This window comes from Schistocerca piceifrons, chromosome 1 (genome assembly GCF_021461385.2).
Source record: "Schistocerca piceifrons isolate TAMUIC-IGC-003096 chromosome 1, iqSchPice1.1, whole genome shotgun sequence".
Lineage (NCBI taxonomy): Eukaryota > Metazoa > Arthropoda > Insecta > Orthoptera > Acrididae > Schistocerca > Schistocerca piceifrons.
In genome coordinates, this window is record NC_060138.1 from 632600556 (window position 1) to 632617012 (window position 16457).

Genomic DNA, 16457 nt, shown 5'->3' on the forward strand with positions numbered 1-16457 from the left:
CATGGAATGTACTGAGCCCTCTGGTGCAACTGCCCCGATCGTTTACTGGCAATGGCTATGTTCGGCTACTTGGAGACTATTTTCAACCATCCACGGACTTCATGTTCCCAAACAATGATGAAATTTTTGTGGATGACAATAGGCCATGTCACTGGGCTGCAGTTGTTCGCGACAGGTTTGAAGAAAATTCTGGACAGTTCGGGCAAATGACATGGCCATCCAGATCTCCTGACATGAATCCCCTCGAACATTTATGAGACATAATCGAGAGCTAAGTTCGTGCACAAAATCCTGCACCGGTAACACTTGCACAATTGTGGACGACTGAAGAGGCAGCATGGCTCAATATTTCTGCAGGGGATTTCTAACGAGTTGTTGAACCCATATCACGTCGAGTTGCTGCACTACACTGGGCAAAGGGAGGTCAGTCACGACTTTAGGAGGTATACCATTTCTTTTATGACTTCAGTGCAATATGTAGGATGGCAAGACGCGCAGACATTTTCAAGTAATAATTATAAAGCAGCCACGACAAGCCAGAAAAGTCATCCTGATGAAGGCTGTCTGCACTAACAGCGAAAATGTTGGTAGTTTTCTTTTTAAATATGATACAGTAACGCACCGCGAGGGATCTGATTGGGATGGACTCCAGCCGCGAGGGCCTACGCTCCTGTTAGGTGCTAATCATTGCTGCCGGTGTGTGGATACTTGCCGTGGAGTACTTGACGGAGCCTTCGTTCCACCCGCCGACGCCGAGCAGCGGCACGACGCCCTGGTCGGCGAGCGCAGTGAATTTCTTGTAGTTGCCCTTGCCGTAGTTCTCCTCCAGGTCGTTGTAGGGGTCGAGCGACTTGATGCTGTTGGTCGTCTCGTCGAGGCCAGCGAAGGCGTAGACCACCTGCGTGCAGAGCGTGGTGTCGATGTCGGCCACCTCTACGTTGGCTGGGCCGGCGCGGTACGTCGCCCACGAGCCCCAGTAGCACGACACGCTCGCTGTTGGAAAGAGACAAACAGGCCGGGCCACGGCCGGTTAATAGGACAGCCTTCGATCCGGCCTCGCAGCGCTTGTTATGCTGCAGGTCAAGGTTGCGTTAGCAGGGTAGAGGCAAGCTGGAGGTTAAAAAATTGGACAATTGTGAGTAGGGCTCGAGGACTGATGGTCCCGTACCTACTTAATTATGAGCGTGTCCATTTACCATGCTCGCCCAAAACAACTTTTTTCTGAAGCACTATAAGTAAAATTGTTTCAATCAACTTTTGTAAGATCATTGGGTATTTCTTGCTCAGGGTATATGTTTCATGTATCCCACAGATGTAGGAGATACGGGGTAGAGGTTAAATTTTTTAAATTGAGCCATTTTATTCAAGAATGCACTTGCCCTCTCCAACAGCATTTCGAGAATGTATCGTTTTTATCAATAAGACGTAGATGTGCAAACGATGAAGAGTACACAGTTTAAGGAGAAACCACGCAGTTTACTGCCTTGAGTGTACAAACTACGTACCCAATGTAGTGCTGTAGTGGAGGTGTGGGTTTTATTTATGATTTCCGACCCATGTTAACAGACGTACTCATCTCTCCTGTCCCCCCTCCCCAATCCGCGCGCACCCCATTTGTTGTTGTTTTAGTGTAAAGTGCTCTGCATAACAATGTAGTCGGCACCAGAAAATCTTAGTAACTGCATGTGCGGTAGTGCACATTGTGGAAACAGTTTTTGTTGTTTAAAGGTGTGTAATGTACACGCATGACGATAATGCAGAAATGCTGCTGATCTACGGAGATCGTACGTCGGCATTAATTAAATTTGTAACTTGCATTTTTGTGTTCAATACTGTTAGAGAACTTTGTGATTATTAAGTTATTATGTCTGTCTTCTCTTCTACAGTACATACCTGTCCTATAATTGACTGTAGGCGCGCGAAATTATGTTCAGGCACAAGTACTGTACAGCAGACGATTCCCTGATAAGCTATCGCCTTCTCGGTGGATGTTTGGTCGACTCGTTTCTCGCCAATGTGAAACGGGAAATTTAAACGCAAGGCCTCAAAATCGTCGTAGAACACGAAAGGACAAAGCTGCTGAGGTCGCTGTGTTCGCTGCCGTAGCCGTGACTCCTAAGTCAGCACACGACGAATTCAACATGAAGTTGGTGTCACGAAAACAAGCGTACATCGCATTCTGCAACATCATAAATTCCATCCTCACCATGTTCATTTATACCAAAATTTTCGTGGGAATGACTTCAACAATAGGATTCAGTTTTGCAGTGTGTTCAGCAACAACTTTTGACTAATCTTATTTTCTTCTCAGATGTTCTTTTTACCGACGAGGTGCCATTCTCCAGCAAACGAATTGTCAATATGGCAAATATGCATTATTGATCCATCAACAATCGGCGATGGCTACGACAGGTAGGGCATCAACGTCCATGGAACGTTAGTGTTTGGTGCGGAATTATTGGAGATACCACTACCGGATCTTTCTTTGTAAGTGGCAACCAAAACGGTAGACAATATGCCCGATTTTTAAGACACACACTTCCTGTTCTCTTGGACGCCATACCTCCAAATGAAAGGATAGTCATGTGGTATGAGCATGATGTGTCCCTGCCCCTAACGCCTTACAAGCACGACAAAATCTGGACCGTAAATACCCAGGTAGGTCGACCGAACGCGGTGGGCTAGCTATTTTGGCCTGCCCGATCTCCGGATCTTACACTGTCGAACTTTTTTCTGTGGGTAGCTGTCAAGGATGCTATCTACCAAACTGTTCGATCAACACAGGAGGACATGCAGTAACGCATTGTTAATGCTTTTACAGACATCACAGAGGAAGTTGTAGCATGATGTAGTGCGTCCTTCATCCGCAGAGTGACCCTATGTATGAAAGCCAGTGGTCGTTATTTTGCTCATGTGATGTAAATGATCTGTTTTCCATGCAGTGGTAGTACCACAGGAAAAGTTACTACAAAGGGCCATTTTACTTCTGCATTGTCATAAGTACTGTAATAAGATACTACACAATAAGATCCAATTACTGTGCATTATAATGCTGTTGTATTCAATGTTTACTGAAAATTTGTAAAAGTTTCAAATGTGTCTTGAAGAGGTCAAATGATTTAGTTAATAAAATCCATTGAAGGGATATTTAAAGTAGAGGAGACACGTATTATTTATCATTTCTATAGCTTCTACTTTCGGATAAAATTGTACAGTGTCATACATTTTTCAATAACTCTTGGAGAGAGTGTGTGTAATCTTGAATGAAATGAACATGGTTGCATTCAAAAAATTTAACGTCTACCCTATATCTCCTACATATACAGAGATACATAAAACTTATACCCTCAGCAAGAACTACCCAATGATGTCAAAAAACTTTGGTTGAAGCAATTTTTCATTTAACGTATCAGAAAAAAGTTGTTTTGGGTGAGCAAGATAAACTGGACACCTTATATATAGTTTATCCATACACTTATTGATATCGAAAATGGCAAAATATTGATCCCGGGAATTCCAAGACCGTATCAAAATCTCTACATTAGTTTCTCAACGTAGCCTGGACATGCAAAAAGAAACGATCAAGGGACTGCAGTTTATAGAGAGAGAGAGAGAGAGAGAGAGAGAGAGAGAGAGAGAGAGAGAGAGAGAAGATATAATAAAACACTTTTTATTTAGTTACTAAAACATGATTGCAACCTACATATCATGTTAACGTACAGTCATATTCGTCTATTATATTTTGAAGAGTGATGAATGCAAATGGAAGAAGGATATTATCTGTGTAATACAGTTACAGTTTAATCCTTTCACACGCTCTGGCTACAACTGCGCACATAATCTTTTAATGTGTCTTAACTGCAACAGAAGTACACTGAAGCACCAAAGAAACTGGTATGGGCACGCGTATTCAAATGCAGATATATGTAAACAGACAGAATACGCCGTTGTGGTCGACAACGCATATGTAAGACAAGATGGGTCTGTCGCAATTGGTAGATCGGTTACTGCTGTTACAGTGGCAGGCTGTCATGATTTCAGTAAGTCTGAACGTGGGGTTATAGTCGGCGCACGAGCGTTGGGACGCAGCATCTCCGAGGTAGCGATGAAGTGGGAATTTTCCCGTACGGCCATTCCACGAGCGTACCGTGAATATCAGGAATCTGGTAAAACAACAAAACTCCGACATCGCTGCGGCCGTAAAAAGATTCTTCAAGAACGGAACTAACAACAACCGAAGAGAATTTTTCGACGTGACAGAAATGCAACCCTTTTGCAAAATGCTGGGCCATCAACAAGCGTCAGCGTGCCAACCACTCAACGGAACATCACCGATATGGGCTTTCGGAGCCGAAGGCAGCCCTTCAACACCGACATTGGACTGTTGATGACTGAAAACATGTTGCCTGGTCGGATGAGTCTCGTTTCAAATTGCATCGAGCGGATGGACGCGTACAGGTATGGAGACAACCACATGGACCCATGGATCCTGCATGTCAGCAGAGGACTGTTCGAGCTGGTGGAGGCTCTGTAATGGTCTGGGACGTGTGCAGCTGGAGTGATATGGGACACCTGATACGTCTAGATACGACTCTGACAGGTGACACATACGCAAGCATCCAGTCTGATCACCTGCATCCATTCATGTCCATTGCGCATTCCGACGGATTTGGGCAATTCCAGCAGGACAATGCGACACCCCACACGTCCAGAATTGCTACAGACTGGCTCCAGGAACACTCTTCTAAGTTTAAACACTTACGGTGGCCACCAAACTCTCCAGACATGAACATGATTGAGCATATCTGGGATGCCTTGCAATGTGCTGTTCAGAAGACATCTCCAGCCCCTCCTACACTTACGGATTTACGGACAGCCCTGCAGGATTCATGGTGTCGGTTCCCTCCAACACTACTTCAGACATTAGTCGAGTCCATACCACGTCGTGTTGCGGCACTTTCGCATGCTCGCGGGGGCCATAGGCAATATTAGGCATGTGTACCAGTTTCTTTGGCTCTGCAGTGTATTTTTCCCCAATGGAAAACTTACGTACGTACACATTTGTGAATGTGTAGTCTTTTCATCATGCACAAGTGCTGTCAGCTTTTTGTCATCACTGTAAAAATATCAACAAGTCAATGCAACACCGCACAGCTGCTTGTGACCGCCAGTATGCACGTAAGTCGTTGGTTAGTTATAGTCCACTGTACAACTGAATATTATTCTGTAAAGAAATGAAACACCTACAGCTGTCCTTATGATGTCATTTATTGTATCGCTACCAGTTCATCTACATCTACATCTACATTTATACTCCGCAAGCCACCCAACGGTGTGTGGCGGAGGGCACTTTACGTGCCACTGTCATTACCTCCCTTTCCTGTTCCAGTCGCGTATGGTTCGCGGGAAGAACGACTGTCTGAAAGCCTCCGTGCGCGCTCTAATCTCTCTAATTTTACATTCTTGATCTCCTCGGGAGGTATAAGTAGGGGGAAGCAATATATTCGATACCTCATCCAGAAACGCACCCTCTCGAAACCTGGACAGCAAGCTACACCGCGATGCAGAGCGCCTCTCTTGCAGAGTCTGCCACTTGAGTTTATTAAACATCTCCGTAACGCTATCACGGTTACCAAATAACCCTGTGACGAAACGCGCCGCTTTTCTTTGGATCTTCTCTATCTCCTCCGTCAAACCGATCTGGTACGGATCCCACACTGATGAGCAACTACTTTGTTGATGGACTACATTTTCTAAGCACTCTCCCAATGAATCTCAACCTGGTACCAAGAATTAATTTTATATGATCATTCCACTTCAAATCGTTCCGCACGCATACTCCCAGATATTTTACAGAAGTAACTGCTACCAGTGTTTGTTCCGCTATCATATAATCATACAATAAAGCATCCTTCTTTCTATGTATTCGCAATACATTACATTTGTCTATGTTAAGGGTCAGTTGCCACTCCCTGCACCAAGTGCCTATCCGCTGCAGATCTTCCTGCATTTCGCTACAATTTTCTAATGCTGCAACTTCTCTGTATACTACAGCATCATCCGCGAAAAACCGCATGGAACTTCCGACACTATCTACTAGGTCATTTATATATATTGTGAAAAGCAATGGTCCCATAACACTCCCCTGTGGCACGCCAGAGGTTACTTCAGTGCACCACCTTCAGGCCTTAGGTGATACAGAGGGGTTAACACCATCCTTATACACGATGCATCAGGGCCCAACATCTATAACTAGTTTTCGCAGACTGCCTGTAACCGCGATGCTGTTTCTCCAACCGTACATAAATGACATCATAAGGATGGCTGTAGGCGTTTCATTCCCTTACATAAGCGAACGGCCGTGGTCGCCCAGACCTCCAATCACAAGGACGAACATACAAAAACTTGAATATTGTTGTTGTTATTTCGCGTGAAAGTTAGTAAATGATCAGTTTCTTTATTACAACAGTGAATATATCAAAATCACAATTTTAAACATGTTGAGGCAGCAACTACTGAAAATCTTCACGGAAAATGATAACAGCCAAACAGTTCCAGGATAAAGATTTATTGAAATCCTTGACCACGGTTCCGATATATCTAAATACACCTTCATCAGAAGCAAAAATACAATAAAATCACATCCTGCAGCGGAGATACATAAAACAGTCGACTGGATAATTATGCTGTACAGATGGAGGTGATATTTTAAGTTGAACCACTGACGACGCCTTTGGCACGACTGTTTTATGCATCTCCACTGCAGGATGGGATTTTAGTGTATTTTTGCTTCTGATGAAGGTATATTTAGATATACCGAAACCGTGGTCAACGATTTCAATAAATCTTTATCCTGCAACTGTTTGGCTGTTATCATTTACCGTGAATATAAAAATTAGTTATTTTGGTGCATAAAAAGAAGCCAAGTGTAAAAAGTATAAGTTTGAAAACGGGTACATATTTTTGTATAAGTGGTTCAAATGGCTCTGAGCACTATGCGACTTAACTTCTGAGGTCATTAGTCGCCTAGAACTTAGAACTAATTAAACCTAACGAACCTAAGGGCATCACACACATCCATGCCCGAGGCGGGATTCGAACCTGCGACCGTAGCGGTTTTGTATAAATCTGTCGTCTAAAATCATTGAAATATCACCTAAGAGCATTACAGAGTAAAGATAAAATTCAGATGTGAAAGAGTTAAAAAGTTTCAGATTTTTTACTTTACTTGTACTGTGAAGCCTTGCTTCTTGCCGAATTTCACGATTCTATCACAACAGGAAGTACTCTATAGGTTTTGATGAATGATTTTCCGACGGTAAAATAGGTGACATATATGGCCGTATCTTTTAATTGAAATGACTTGCAGTCTTAAAATTTTTACACCGCCAAGAAACCATAGATTTTTGAACGTGAGGTTTCTACGCACTCCTGAGAAAAAAGGTTCTTAATTGTCGGACAGTCGGACAAACAGACGGACAGCAAAGCGATTATATTAGGGTTCCATTTTAGAGACTGAGGCACGGAACCCTACAGAGCAAATCCTGTCATGAGAAAAAGAAGATACTGGACGTCGCCAGAGGATATCACGCAGCGTACCTACTGTACTGGCATCTCACTGCGTCTACATACGGGGGAGGGTGCTGCTATATCTCGGGGTTGCGGTTTGGAGCAATGTAAACAAACTGTTGTGAAATACAGAACGAACCGGAAATTTTTCACCAAAAGTGGTTGATCAAGGTTGTTAGCTGGATGTTGATGTGGCGAGTACTTGTCTCTAAGGATTTAGAGTTCCGTAAATGTGGTGAGTGGGAACAATGGGATGAATAGCAACGAAACTTCCAAAAGAGTTCCATGCTATCGTGTCGGACGACAAATGGGAATAGCATTCTAAGATTTGCGGTTCTGCATCATTAACAAAAAATTAATTTTTAAAGTATACTTTAATCCAATTTCTCTTCCGGGTAACTGAAAACTTAGGGTTACGTTTTCGGGATTTTGTGGGAAGAATAAAAACAGCGTTTCCTCGGAAGAAGACCAGGATTTTTACGAAAACAAAGAACGATCTGGCACTGTTCTCAATTCGAGAGGCTATGCTGTGATTAAAGTATGTAGACTGCATGCATGTAAAATTTGTATTTGGAAGACAAAGGTTAGATTGGTGTTTTTTTTTTTTTTTAAAGAAATCCTTATCAGATCATGGCACCTTAACCACATCTGTTTACGCAACTACCGTAAACTTTCGTTAATTGACAATGACTTGCAGCTGATGTGTTTTCTTTGAAAGCAAAAACCTTTTAACAATTCGCACTTCAGTCGTCACCCGTGTATCTGTCAACAGTTCCATCATAAAACTATATTTCGAAGCTCAGTGGGACAGCTGTATGAAACCTTTGATCGCCTCTTCTATGTAGATACGGAGTTTAATTCACGCGAAATATTGATACATCGGCAAGTATTCCTGTTAACTTACTTACTGAACCACCTTCGTATACGTCTTTCCAAAAACAGAGAACAAGTGCGTCACTTCAGAACTCGAGTTGTACAGAGTCATATATTTTTAAAAATCTCCGATACATCTACGTTGCTCAACGGTAGATTTATACACATGCAAAGTTTACTTAATTTCTAGAAATAAAACGTCATTGTGTTAAAATAAGAAGTGCTAATGAGAAGTCGGTATTAAGTGTCGTACAGCAGTATGTGGAAGGAATAGACAGAGTTTTTTCCGAGTTAGAATAAGAAGAGTAATTTTATGTGCATAGAACAGTTGACCAAGTAAAGGGATCAAAATTTAACAGTGTACTGAGTGAAACAGAACATAGATAATCATTGTTAGTTGATTAAATAACTAAGGAATTACTAAAATCAGGAATTACATGTTGTATGATTTCTGCCCCCGCAAGGCACAAGAACAATCGCGTACCAGAAGCCATGAACAGATTACCGTGAAAATTCCTCAGAACAATGTGAAGATAATATCTTTCAGGAGTATTAAAAGTGAAAAATAAAAGAAAAGAAGTGTGTTGTGCTGACTAAATGAAACACATTTTTGATTTTGTCTCACAAACTCTGTTATTACTGCACGACCCAGATTAAGAGTTATAAGACGATTTTCCAGTACATAACTGATACCAAAGATGAGACTCAAGCAAAGAGAAACAAGTTTCGTTTAGTTAATCCGATATACAGCGTTTCTCCAAGAAGATTAGATTAGATTAGATTAGATTTACTTTCATTCCAATTGATCCGTAGTGAGGAGGTCCTCCAGGATGTGGAACATGTCAGAAAAACAACAATACATGACAAATATTTACAACTAAAACAAATAAGCTAATGTACCATTCCACAGGTCCCAAGTGGAATGATCGTCATGTTTTAATGAACACTAAGAGTCATTTTACAAATACTAATGCACTGAATTTAAAATAAAAAAGTGTTTTATTTATTTATAGGGTAATAAACATGAAATAAAACTACTGTAATACTTATTTACAATGAACACATTACTGCACTGAAATGGTGCAGAAGTTAGATTATACTTACACACACACACACACACAAATTTTCAATGAACACATTACTGCACTGAAATTGTGCAGAAGTTATGTTGTACTTATATAGAAATCAGTTGGTTTTACTAAGAAATTCATCAATGGAGTAGAAGGAGTTGGCCACCAATAAATCCTTTAGGCTTCTCTTAAACTGAATTTCATTGGTTGTTAAGCTTTTTACAGCTGCTGGCAAGTTACTGAAAATGTGTGTTCCTGAATAATGCACACCTTTTTGTACAAGACTAAGTGACTTTAAATCCTTGTGAAGATTATTCTTATTTCTAGTATTGATTCCATGAATTGAGCTGTTGGTTTGAAAAAGTGATATATTTTTAATGACAAATTTCATTAAGGAATAAATATATTGGGAAACAGTAGTTAGTATCCCTAGTTCCCTAAACAGGCTTCTGCAGGATGTTCTTGAGTTCACACCACATATAATTCTTACTGCACGTTTTTGTGCCCGGAAAACTTTAGCTTGGCTTGATGAATTACCCCAAAAAATAATCCCATATGACATTATGGAATGAAAGTAAGCATAGTATGCCAGCTTTTTCAATTTTATATCCCCTATGTCTGACAAAATTCGCATTGCAAACAGAGATTTGTTAAGACGCTTCAGTAGTTCTGTGGTGTGCTCCTCCCAGTTGAATTTATTATCAAGCTGTAATCCCAAGAATTTAACACTGCCCACTTCTTCTATCTTCTTGTCGTCGTATGTTAGACATATACTCTTGGGACGCTCCTTACAAGTTCTGAACTGCATGTAGTGTGTTTTTTCAAAGTTTAGTGACAAAGAATTGGCTAGGAACCAGTGATTAATATCCACAAATATTTTATTGGCTGATCTTTCTAAGACTACACTTGATTTGCTATTCATTGCAATGTTTGTATCATAGGGCAAACAAAACAAACTTGGCATCTGGTAATGTTACTGATGAAAGGTCATTGATATAAACAAGAAAAAGTAAGGGCCCCAAAATGGAACCTTGTGGGACCCCACATGTAATTAGTTCCCAGTTGGATGATGCCTGATAGCTTGATACATGTCTCTTTTCTAATAACACCCTTTGTTTCCTGCCAGAGATATAAGATTTGAACCATTTTGCAGCATTTCCTGTTACACTATAATATTCTAGTTTACTTAAAAGGATATTGTGATTTACACAGTCAAATGCCTTTGACAGATCACAAAATATACCAGTTGCCTGCAATTTTTTGTCTAATGAATTAAGCACATTTTCACTCTAAGTGTAGATAGCCTTCTCAATATCAGAACCTTTTAGAAATCCAAACTGTGACTTTGAAAGTATGTTATTTGAGATAGATGGTTATAAAGACGAGTGTACATTACTTTTTCGAAAATTTCTGAGAATGCTGGCAACAGTGAAATTGGACGGAAATTTGATGCTATTTCTTTATCTCCCTTCTTAAACAGTGGCTTAACTTCAGCATATTTCAGCCAGTCAGGAAATATTCCACTGATAAACGACTGGTTACACAGATAGCTTAATATGTTACTTAGCTCAGAATCACATTCTTTAATTAACTTTGTTGATATTTCATCATACCCACTAGATGTTTTTGATTTTAAAGATTTTATGATGGACATTATTTCTGTTGGGGTAGTGAGGATCAAATTCATATTATGGAAGTTACTTGAAATGTCTGGTCTAAGGTAATCCATAGCAGCATCTACCGAACCTGACAACCCCATCTTTTCAGTAATAGTTATAAAATGTTTGTTAAAAAGTTCTGCAACACTATACACATCTGTCACCAATGTATCATTTACTCTCAATGCTATTTGTTCCTCTTCATGTCTGGTTCTACCGGTCTCCTCCTTCACTATATCCCATATTGTTTTTATTTTGTTATCTGATATGACTATCTTTTCCTTATAATATATTTGCTTTGACATCCGTATTACAGTCTTTAATATTTTGCAGTATTTCTTATAATGTGCTATAGCATCAACATAGGAAATGTTTGGGATTGACAGATACAGTTTTCTTTTTGTTTTACAAGATACCCTTATTCTTCGAGTAATCCATGGCTTCTTTGTAGACTTTGCTCTAACCTTGGTAAGTTTTGGGGGAAAGCAGTGTTCGAATAAGGTAAGCACTTTATTAGCAAAAATGTTATATTTTTCATTCATGCCATGAGCACTGTAAACATCAGTCCAGTGAATGTCTCTGAGGAGTGTCCTAAAATAATCAATTTTTGGCTCACTGATTACCCTCTTGAGCTCAGATTTAACAGATTTTATATCCTGTTCAATATTAACATTTAACAGAAGGAACTGCATGTCATGGTCTGACAGGCCACTGACTACTGGTTTTGTAATATAATTTTGTTCATTGGACTTTTCTATAAAGATATTATCAATGGCTGTTTGTGAGCAAGTGGCTATCCTAGTGGGGAACTTTACTGTGGGAATTAAGTTGAATGATAGTGTTAATAACTCAAATAAGTTCTTATTGGGAGAGTCTTTAAGGAAATCTACATTGAAATCACCAGCAACCACTATTTCTTTGTTTTTGGTTGTTAAATGGACCAGTACAGCTTCAAGGTGGTTTACAAACAGATTAAAGTTACCCGCAGGTGCTCGATATACACTTAATATTGTGAAGGATTTTTTGTGAAAATCTAATTCTGTTGCACATGCTTCCATGTGCTGTTCTAGGCAAAATTTATGAATGTCTATGTTCTTAATTTTATGACAGTTCCTGATGAATGTGGCAACTCCTCCTTTCTCCATTTCTGATCTACAAAAGTGAGATGCTAACCTAAACCCTGTAACACTTAAAAGTTCTATACAGTTGAGTCAGTTACAACAAGTACATGTTAAGCACGGTGTAAGTCAGAGCAGAAACGTATCGCCCCCGCTTTTTATTGAAAGCTGAAGAGGAAATTTCAGACCATGATAAGTGTGCAGTAGTAAGAGACACTAAGGGTAAGCTAAAACATGATATAACATACTGTGCTAAAATCGATAAAACTTAGAGATTTTTGAGAAGAAAATGCACAACATAGAAAAAAATTTAGATTGTGGGTGAAATTGATTAGAAGTTATAGATGAATGAGGGATCGACCAAATAAATAGCAGAAGTGTGGAAGATGTTATAATAGAAAAATTGAAAAAAATATGTTACCTATAATACAAGTTTGCACAAGCTGGGCATAGTAAGAAAATATCAGATACCGGTTGGTGCAAGAGAGAAACGCTTTTTAACAGAATATCAAATATTAGCATGCAATAGAGAAATAATTGTATAGAACTGAAATTGTGACCCATAAGACCGGAGAAGAAAAGGAAGTATTTGATAAGGACTGCAACCGAATTACGCAAACAATTAAATGGAGAGATAAACAATTAAGACTGGGCTCTACGAGATTGGCTCACAAAATGAACAAGTCGGAATTGGGTCACGGTCCCAGTTAGTGCGAACCCGTGCGCATAGTACACTGACGGAAAAAAATCGCAACACCAAGAAATAATTAATGTAGAACAATGAAATTTCGGGAATACATTTGTCCAGGTACCATATATATACGCGATTATCGCTGCAACATCACGGGTTACTGTAAGCGCGTGATAAGCCATTGCAAATGTGGAATGCTCTTTCATAGATAAGCAGTTCAACGGGCAGAATATTGAATGGAAGCATGCAAACGTACATTCATTGTGTTGTACAAGTGTCGTATGTCATTTTGTGGGATGAAGTTCCATGCCTGTTGCACTTGGTCTGTCAATGCAGGGACGGTTAATGCTGTTTGTGGATGACGCTGGAGTTGTCGTCCGATGATGTCCCATACGTACTCGATTGGAGACAGATTTGGTGATCTAGCAGGCCAAGGTAACATGCCGATACTCTGTAGAGCATGTTGGCTAACAACAGCGGTATGTTATCCTCTTGGAAAACATCCCCTGGAATGCTGTTCATGAATGGCACCACAGCAGGTCGAATCATCAGACTGACGTACAGATTTGCAGTCAGAGTGCGTGGGATGATCACGAGAGTGCTTCTACTGCCGTGCGAAATAGCACCCCCAGACCATAACTCCACGTCTAGATCCAGTGTGTCTTGCACGAAGTCAGGTGGGTTGTAGGCCTTCAACAGGCCTCCATATAACCAACACACGACCATCACCGGATCGAGCAGAACCAGCTGTCATCAGAAAACACAACAGGCCTCCACCCTATACTCTAATGACCTTTGGCATAACACCACTGAAATCGCAAATGGCGGCTGTTTGTTGTCAATGATATACACGGTTCTGGGCTTCTGGCTTGGAACTGACCTTGATAACCAACGTGTCAACATGAAACTTCCTGGCAGATTAAAACTGTATGCCCGACCGAGACTCGAACTCGGGACCTTTGCCTTTCGCGGGCAAGTGCTCTACCATCTGAGCTACCGAAGCACGACTCACGCCCGGTCCTCACAGCTTTACTTCTGCCAGTATCTCGTCTCCTACCTTCCAAACTTTACAGAAGCTCTCCTGCGAGGTCTCCTGCAAAGGTCCCGAGTTCGAGTCTCGGTCGGGCACACAGTTTTAATCTGCCAGGAAGTTTCATATCAGCGCACACTCCGCTGCAGAGTGAAAATCTCATTCTGGAAACATCCCCCAGGCTGTGGCTAAGCCATGTCTTCACATTATCCTTTCTTTGAGGAGTGCTAGTTCTGCAAGTTTCACAGGAGAGCTTCTGTAAAATTTGGAAGGTAGGAGACGAGATACTGGCAGAAGTAAAGCTGTGAGGACCGGGCGTGAGTCGTGCTTCGGTAGCTTAGATGGTAGAGCACTTGCCCGCGAAAGGCAAAGGTCCCGAGTTAGAGTCTCGGTCGGGCACACAGTTTTAATCTGCCAGGAAGTTTCATATCAGCACACACTCCGCTGCAGAGTGAAAATGTCATTCTGGAAACGTGTCAACAGTTCATTACGTCACTGTGGTGTCATCTGCTGCTCAAATTCCAATTTCGGACGCAGTACCATGCGCCAGAACCATACGCTAAACGCGAAGGTATTCCATCTAGGTAGTGCCACGTGATCGTCGGAGGTTGGTGTTCTTCTGAACGTAAATTCTCTTGGCCACCGCTCCAGCAGTTATATACAGTGGCTACATGCCTACCAAGTGTTTCTCCAATATCACGGAAGGAACATCCAGCTTCTAGCAGCCCTATTACGCGACCCCGTTCACACTCGGTGAGGTATTGATAATGGCGTATTTATCACGTTAAAGGCATTCTTGCCTAACCAACTCAAAATGTCCAATCTCAAAAGCAACTAACGCTCACGTCCGTTACAGCGTGTATTTGAAGCACACCTAAATTGCGTCCTCATAGTAGCGCTAGTAGCGCCACTGTTATGCGACTGGTACTAAACTGGAATAGAGATCATCTTTCAAATGTAGAAACATGCCTATCAACTTTCGTTCCTGCCACACAACTCATTCATGGTATTGCGATTCTTTTCCTTCGGCGTATTTGTTTATGGATAGTAATGTGTAGTATGAACCAGTTTACTTTTATTTACGGCGACCGAATGATATCTTAGAGGCCAATAGCTAAATACAGTGAAAATGTGAATAATGTAAATGTCCATGACAATTGCATGTAATAAGCTCAGTGTTTCGTAAATTGTTTAAACTCAAGATTCCTTTTTTGACATTATATCTTTCTTAAATTTCTTATATTGAAGATTGGAAGAACAGATTGAGAGGACACGTGTCATGTAGACACACATTTATGAAATATATTACAGTGATACATATTCCTCGTTAATAAGATCGTACTCTAATGTTGTCTATAAATAGTCCTGCGCCGAATCATTATAACGACCAACAAACAGTCAAGCAAAAAGACCGGGCAACTAACAAACTTACAAAGTCTATGGGAAGTTTTGCTACAGGAAGGGGGAAATTAGTGGGAGATGTGGAGACGTTTAGGAATAGCAGTAGAGGTGATAAATTGTAGGAGCAGTTAAGGTGTGGACAGGCAATACAGATGATTACTGAGAATATGGGTTGTTGTAAGTGACCAGAAGTGAATAAAGTCGTGCAAGTTAGATAAACTGCTTAAAAAAATCAGTACAATATGGAAGACTTACTGGCCGAGGCTGTCGCCGTCAGCCCCAGAAGCAGGAGAGCGGCAACCGAACTCCACATGGTCATGGCGAGGTCAGATGTTGGTTTTGCAGTTACCACACTGCCACCAGTTCGGACCAACGTTTTATACTTTTTCTTCTGAGCGTCCGATAATCTTGTGTTATCAGTCTGCTATCTATCTAAATTACAATTGTGTACCAGAAGATCTTATCAGCAGATTCGTAAGTAGTGAATGCTCTTCAAGTGATTGGCTAATGGTGGCTCTTACGAGAGATTAAAACCGATACAGATTTTCACAGAAAAATGCTGACGTTAACAGTTCCTGGTAGTAATGTTACTTAGGGTAATAACTGCATCCATTACGAAACTTCGTTCATGTTTTTGTTTGCAAACTTGAAACAAATAAACTCTTCAGTTAAATGCTGCAGATAGCGCTGGTTTTACGTCAGAAATAGAGAGAAAACAAAAAAAAGGAGAGTGAAAATAAACAAAGAAAAATATTTTCTCAAACAATAATTAAAATCAAAAATAATCCCATTCTCAGGAAACAAACTTTAGGGATAGATGTAGGAATTCCGTATTGCTGTTGATATTCAGGGCTAGCTTCTTTGGTGTTGGTTTATCTTTGTCTTCTTCCCACCTGTTATGAAGGCTATTGGGCGTTTGTGGATGACCGTGATGAATTCATTATCTTATATTAGCCATTTTCAGGTGAAGAGCATCTCTATGCAACTGAATAAAGGCAACATTTGTTTTCCCAGGCACATTTCGTCTCAGTTTATTGAGACATCATC

At 40.7% G+C, this 16457-nt stretch overlaps 1 protein-coding gene across 1 annotated transcript in view; it reads right to left on the reverse strand.

Annotated features, from left to right (window-relative positions):
* The window catches only part of LOC124758590 (chitotriosidase-1-like), a 73263-nt gene extending 57534 nt beyond the window's left edge, over nucleotides 1-15729 (reverse strand). Inside the window, exons 1-2 of the mRNA XM_047249084.1 lie at nucleotides 15666-15729; nucleotides 713-993 (exon numbers count right to left, since the gene is read on the reverse strand). Coding sequence (XP_047105040.1) covers nucleotides 713-993; nucleotides 15666-15729 — 345 coding nt within the window. The remainder of the gene's footprint in view (nucleotides 1-712; nucleotides 994-15665) is intronic.
* Between the last annotated feature and the right edge of the window lie 728 nt (nucleotides 15730-16457).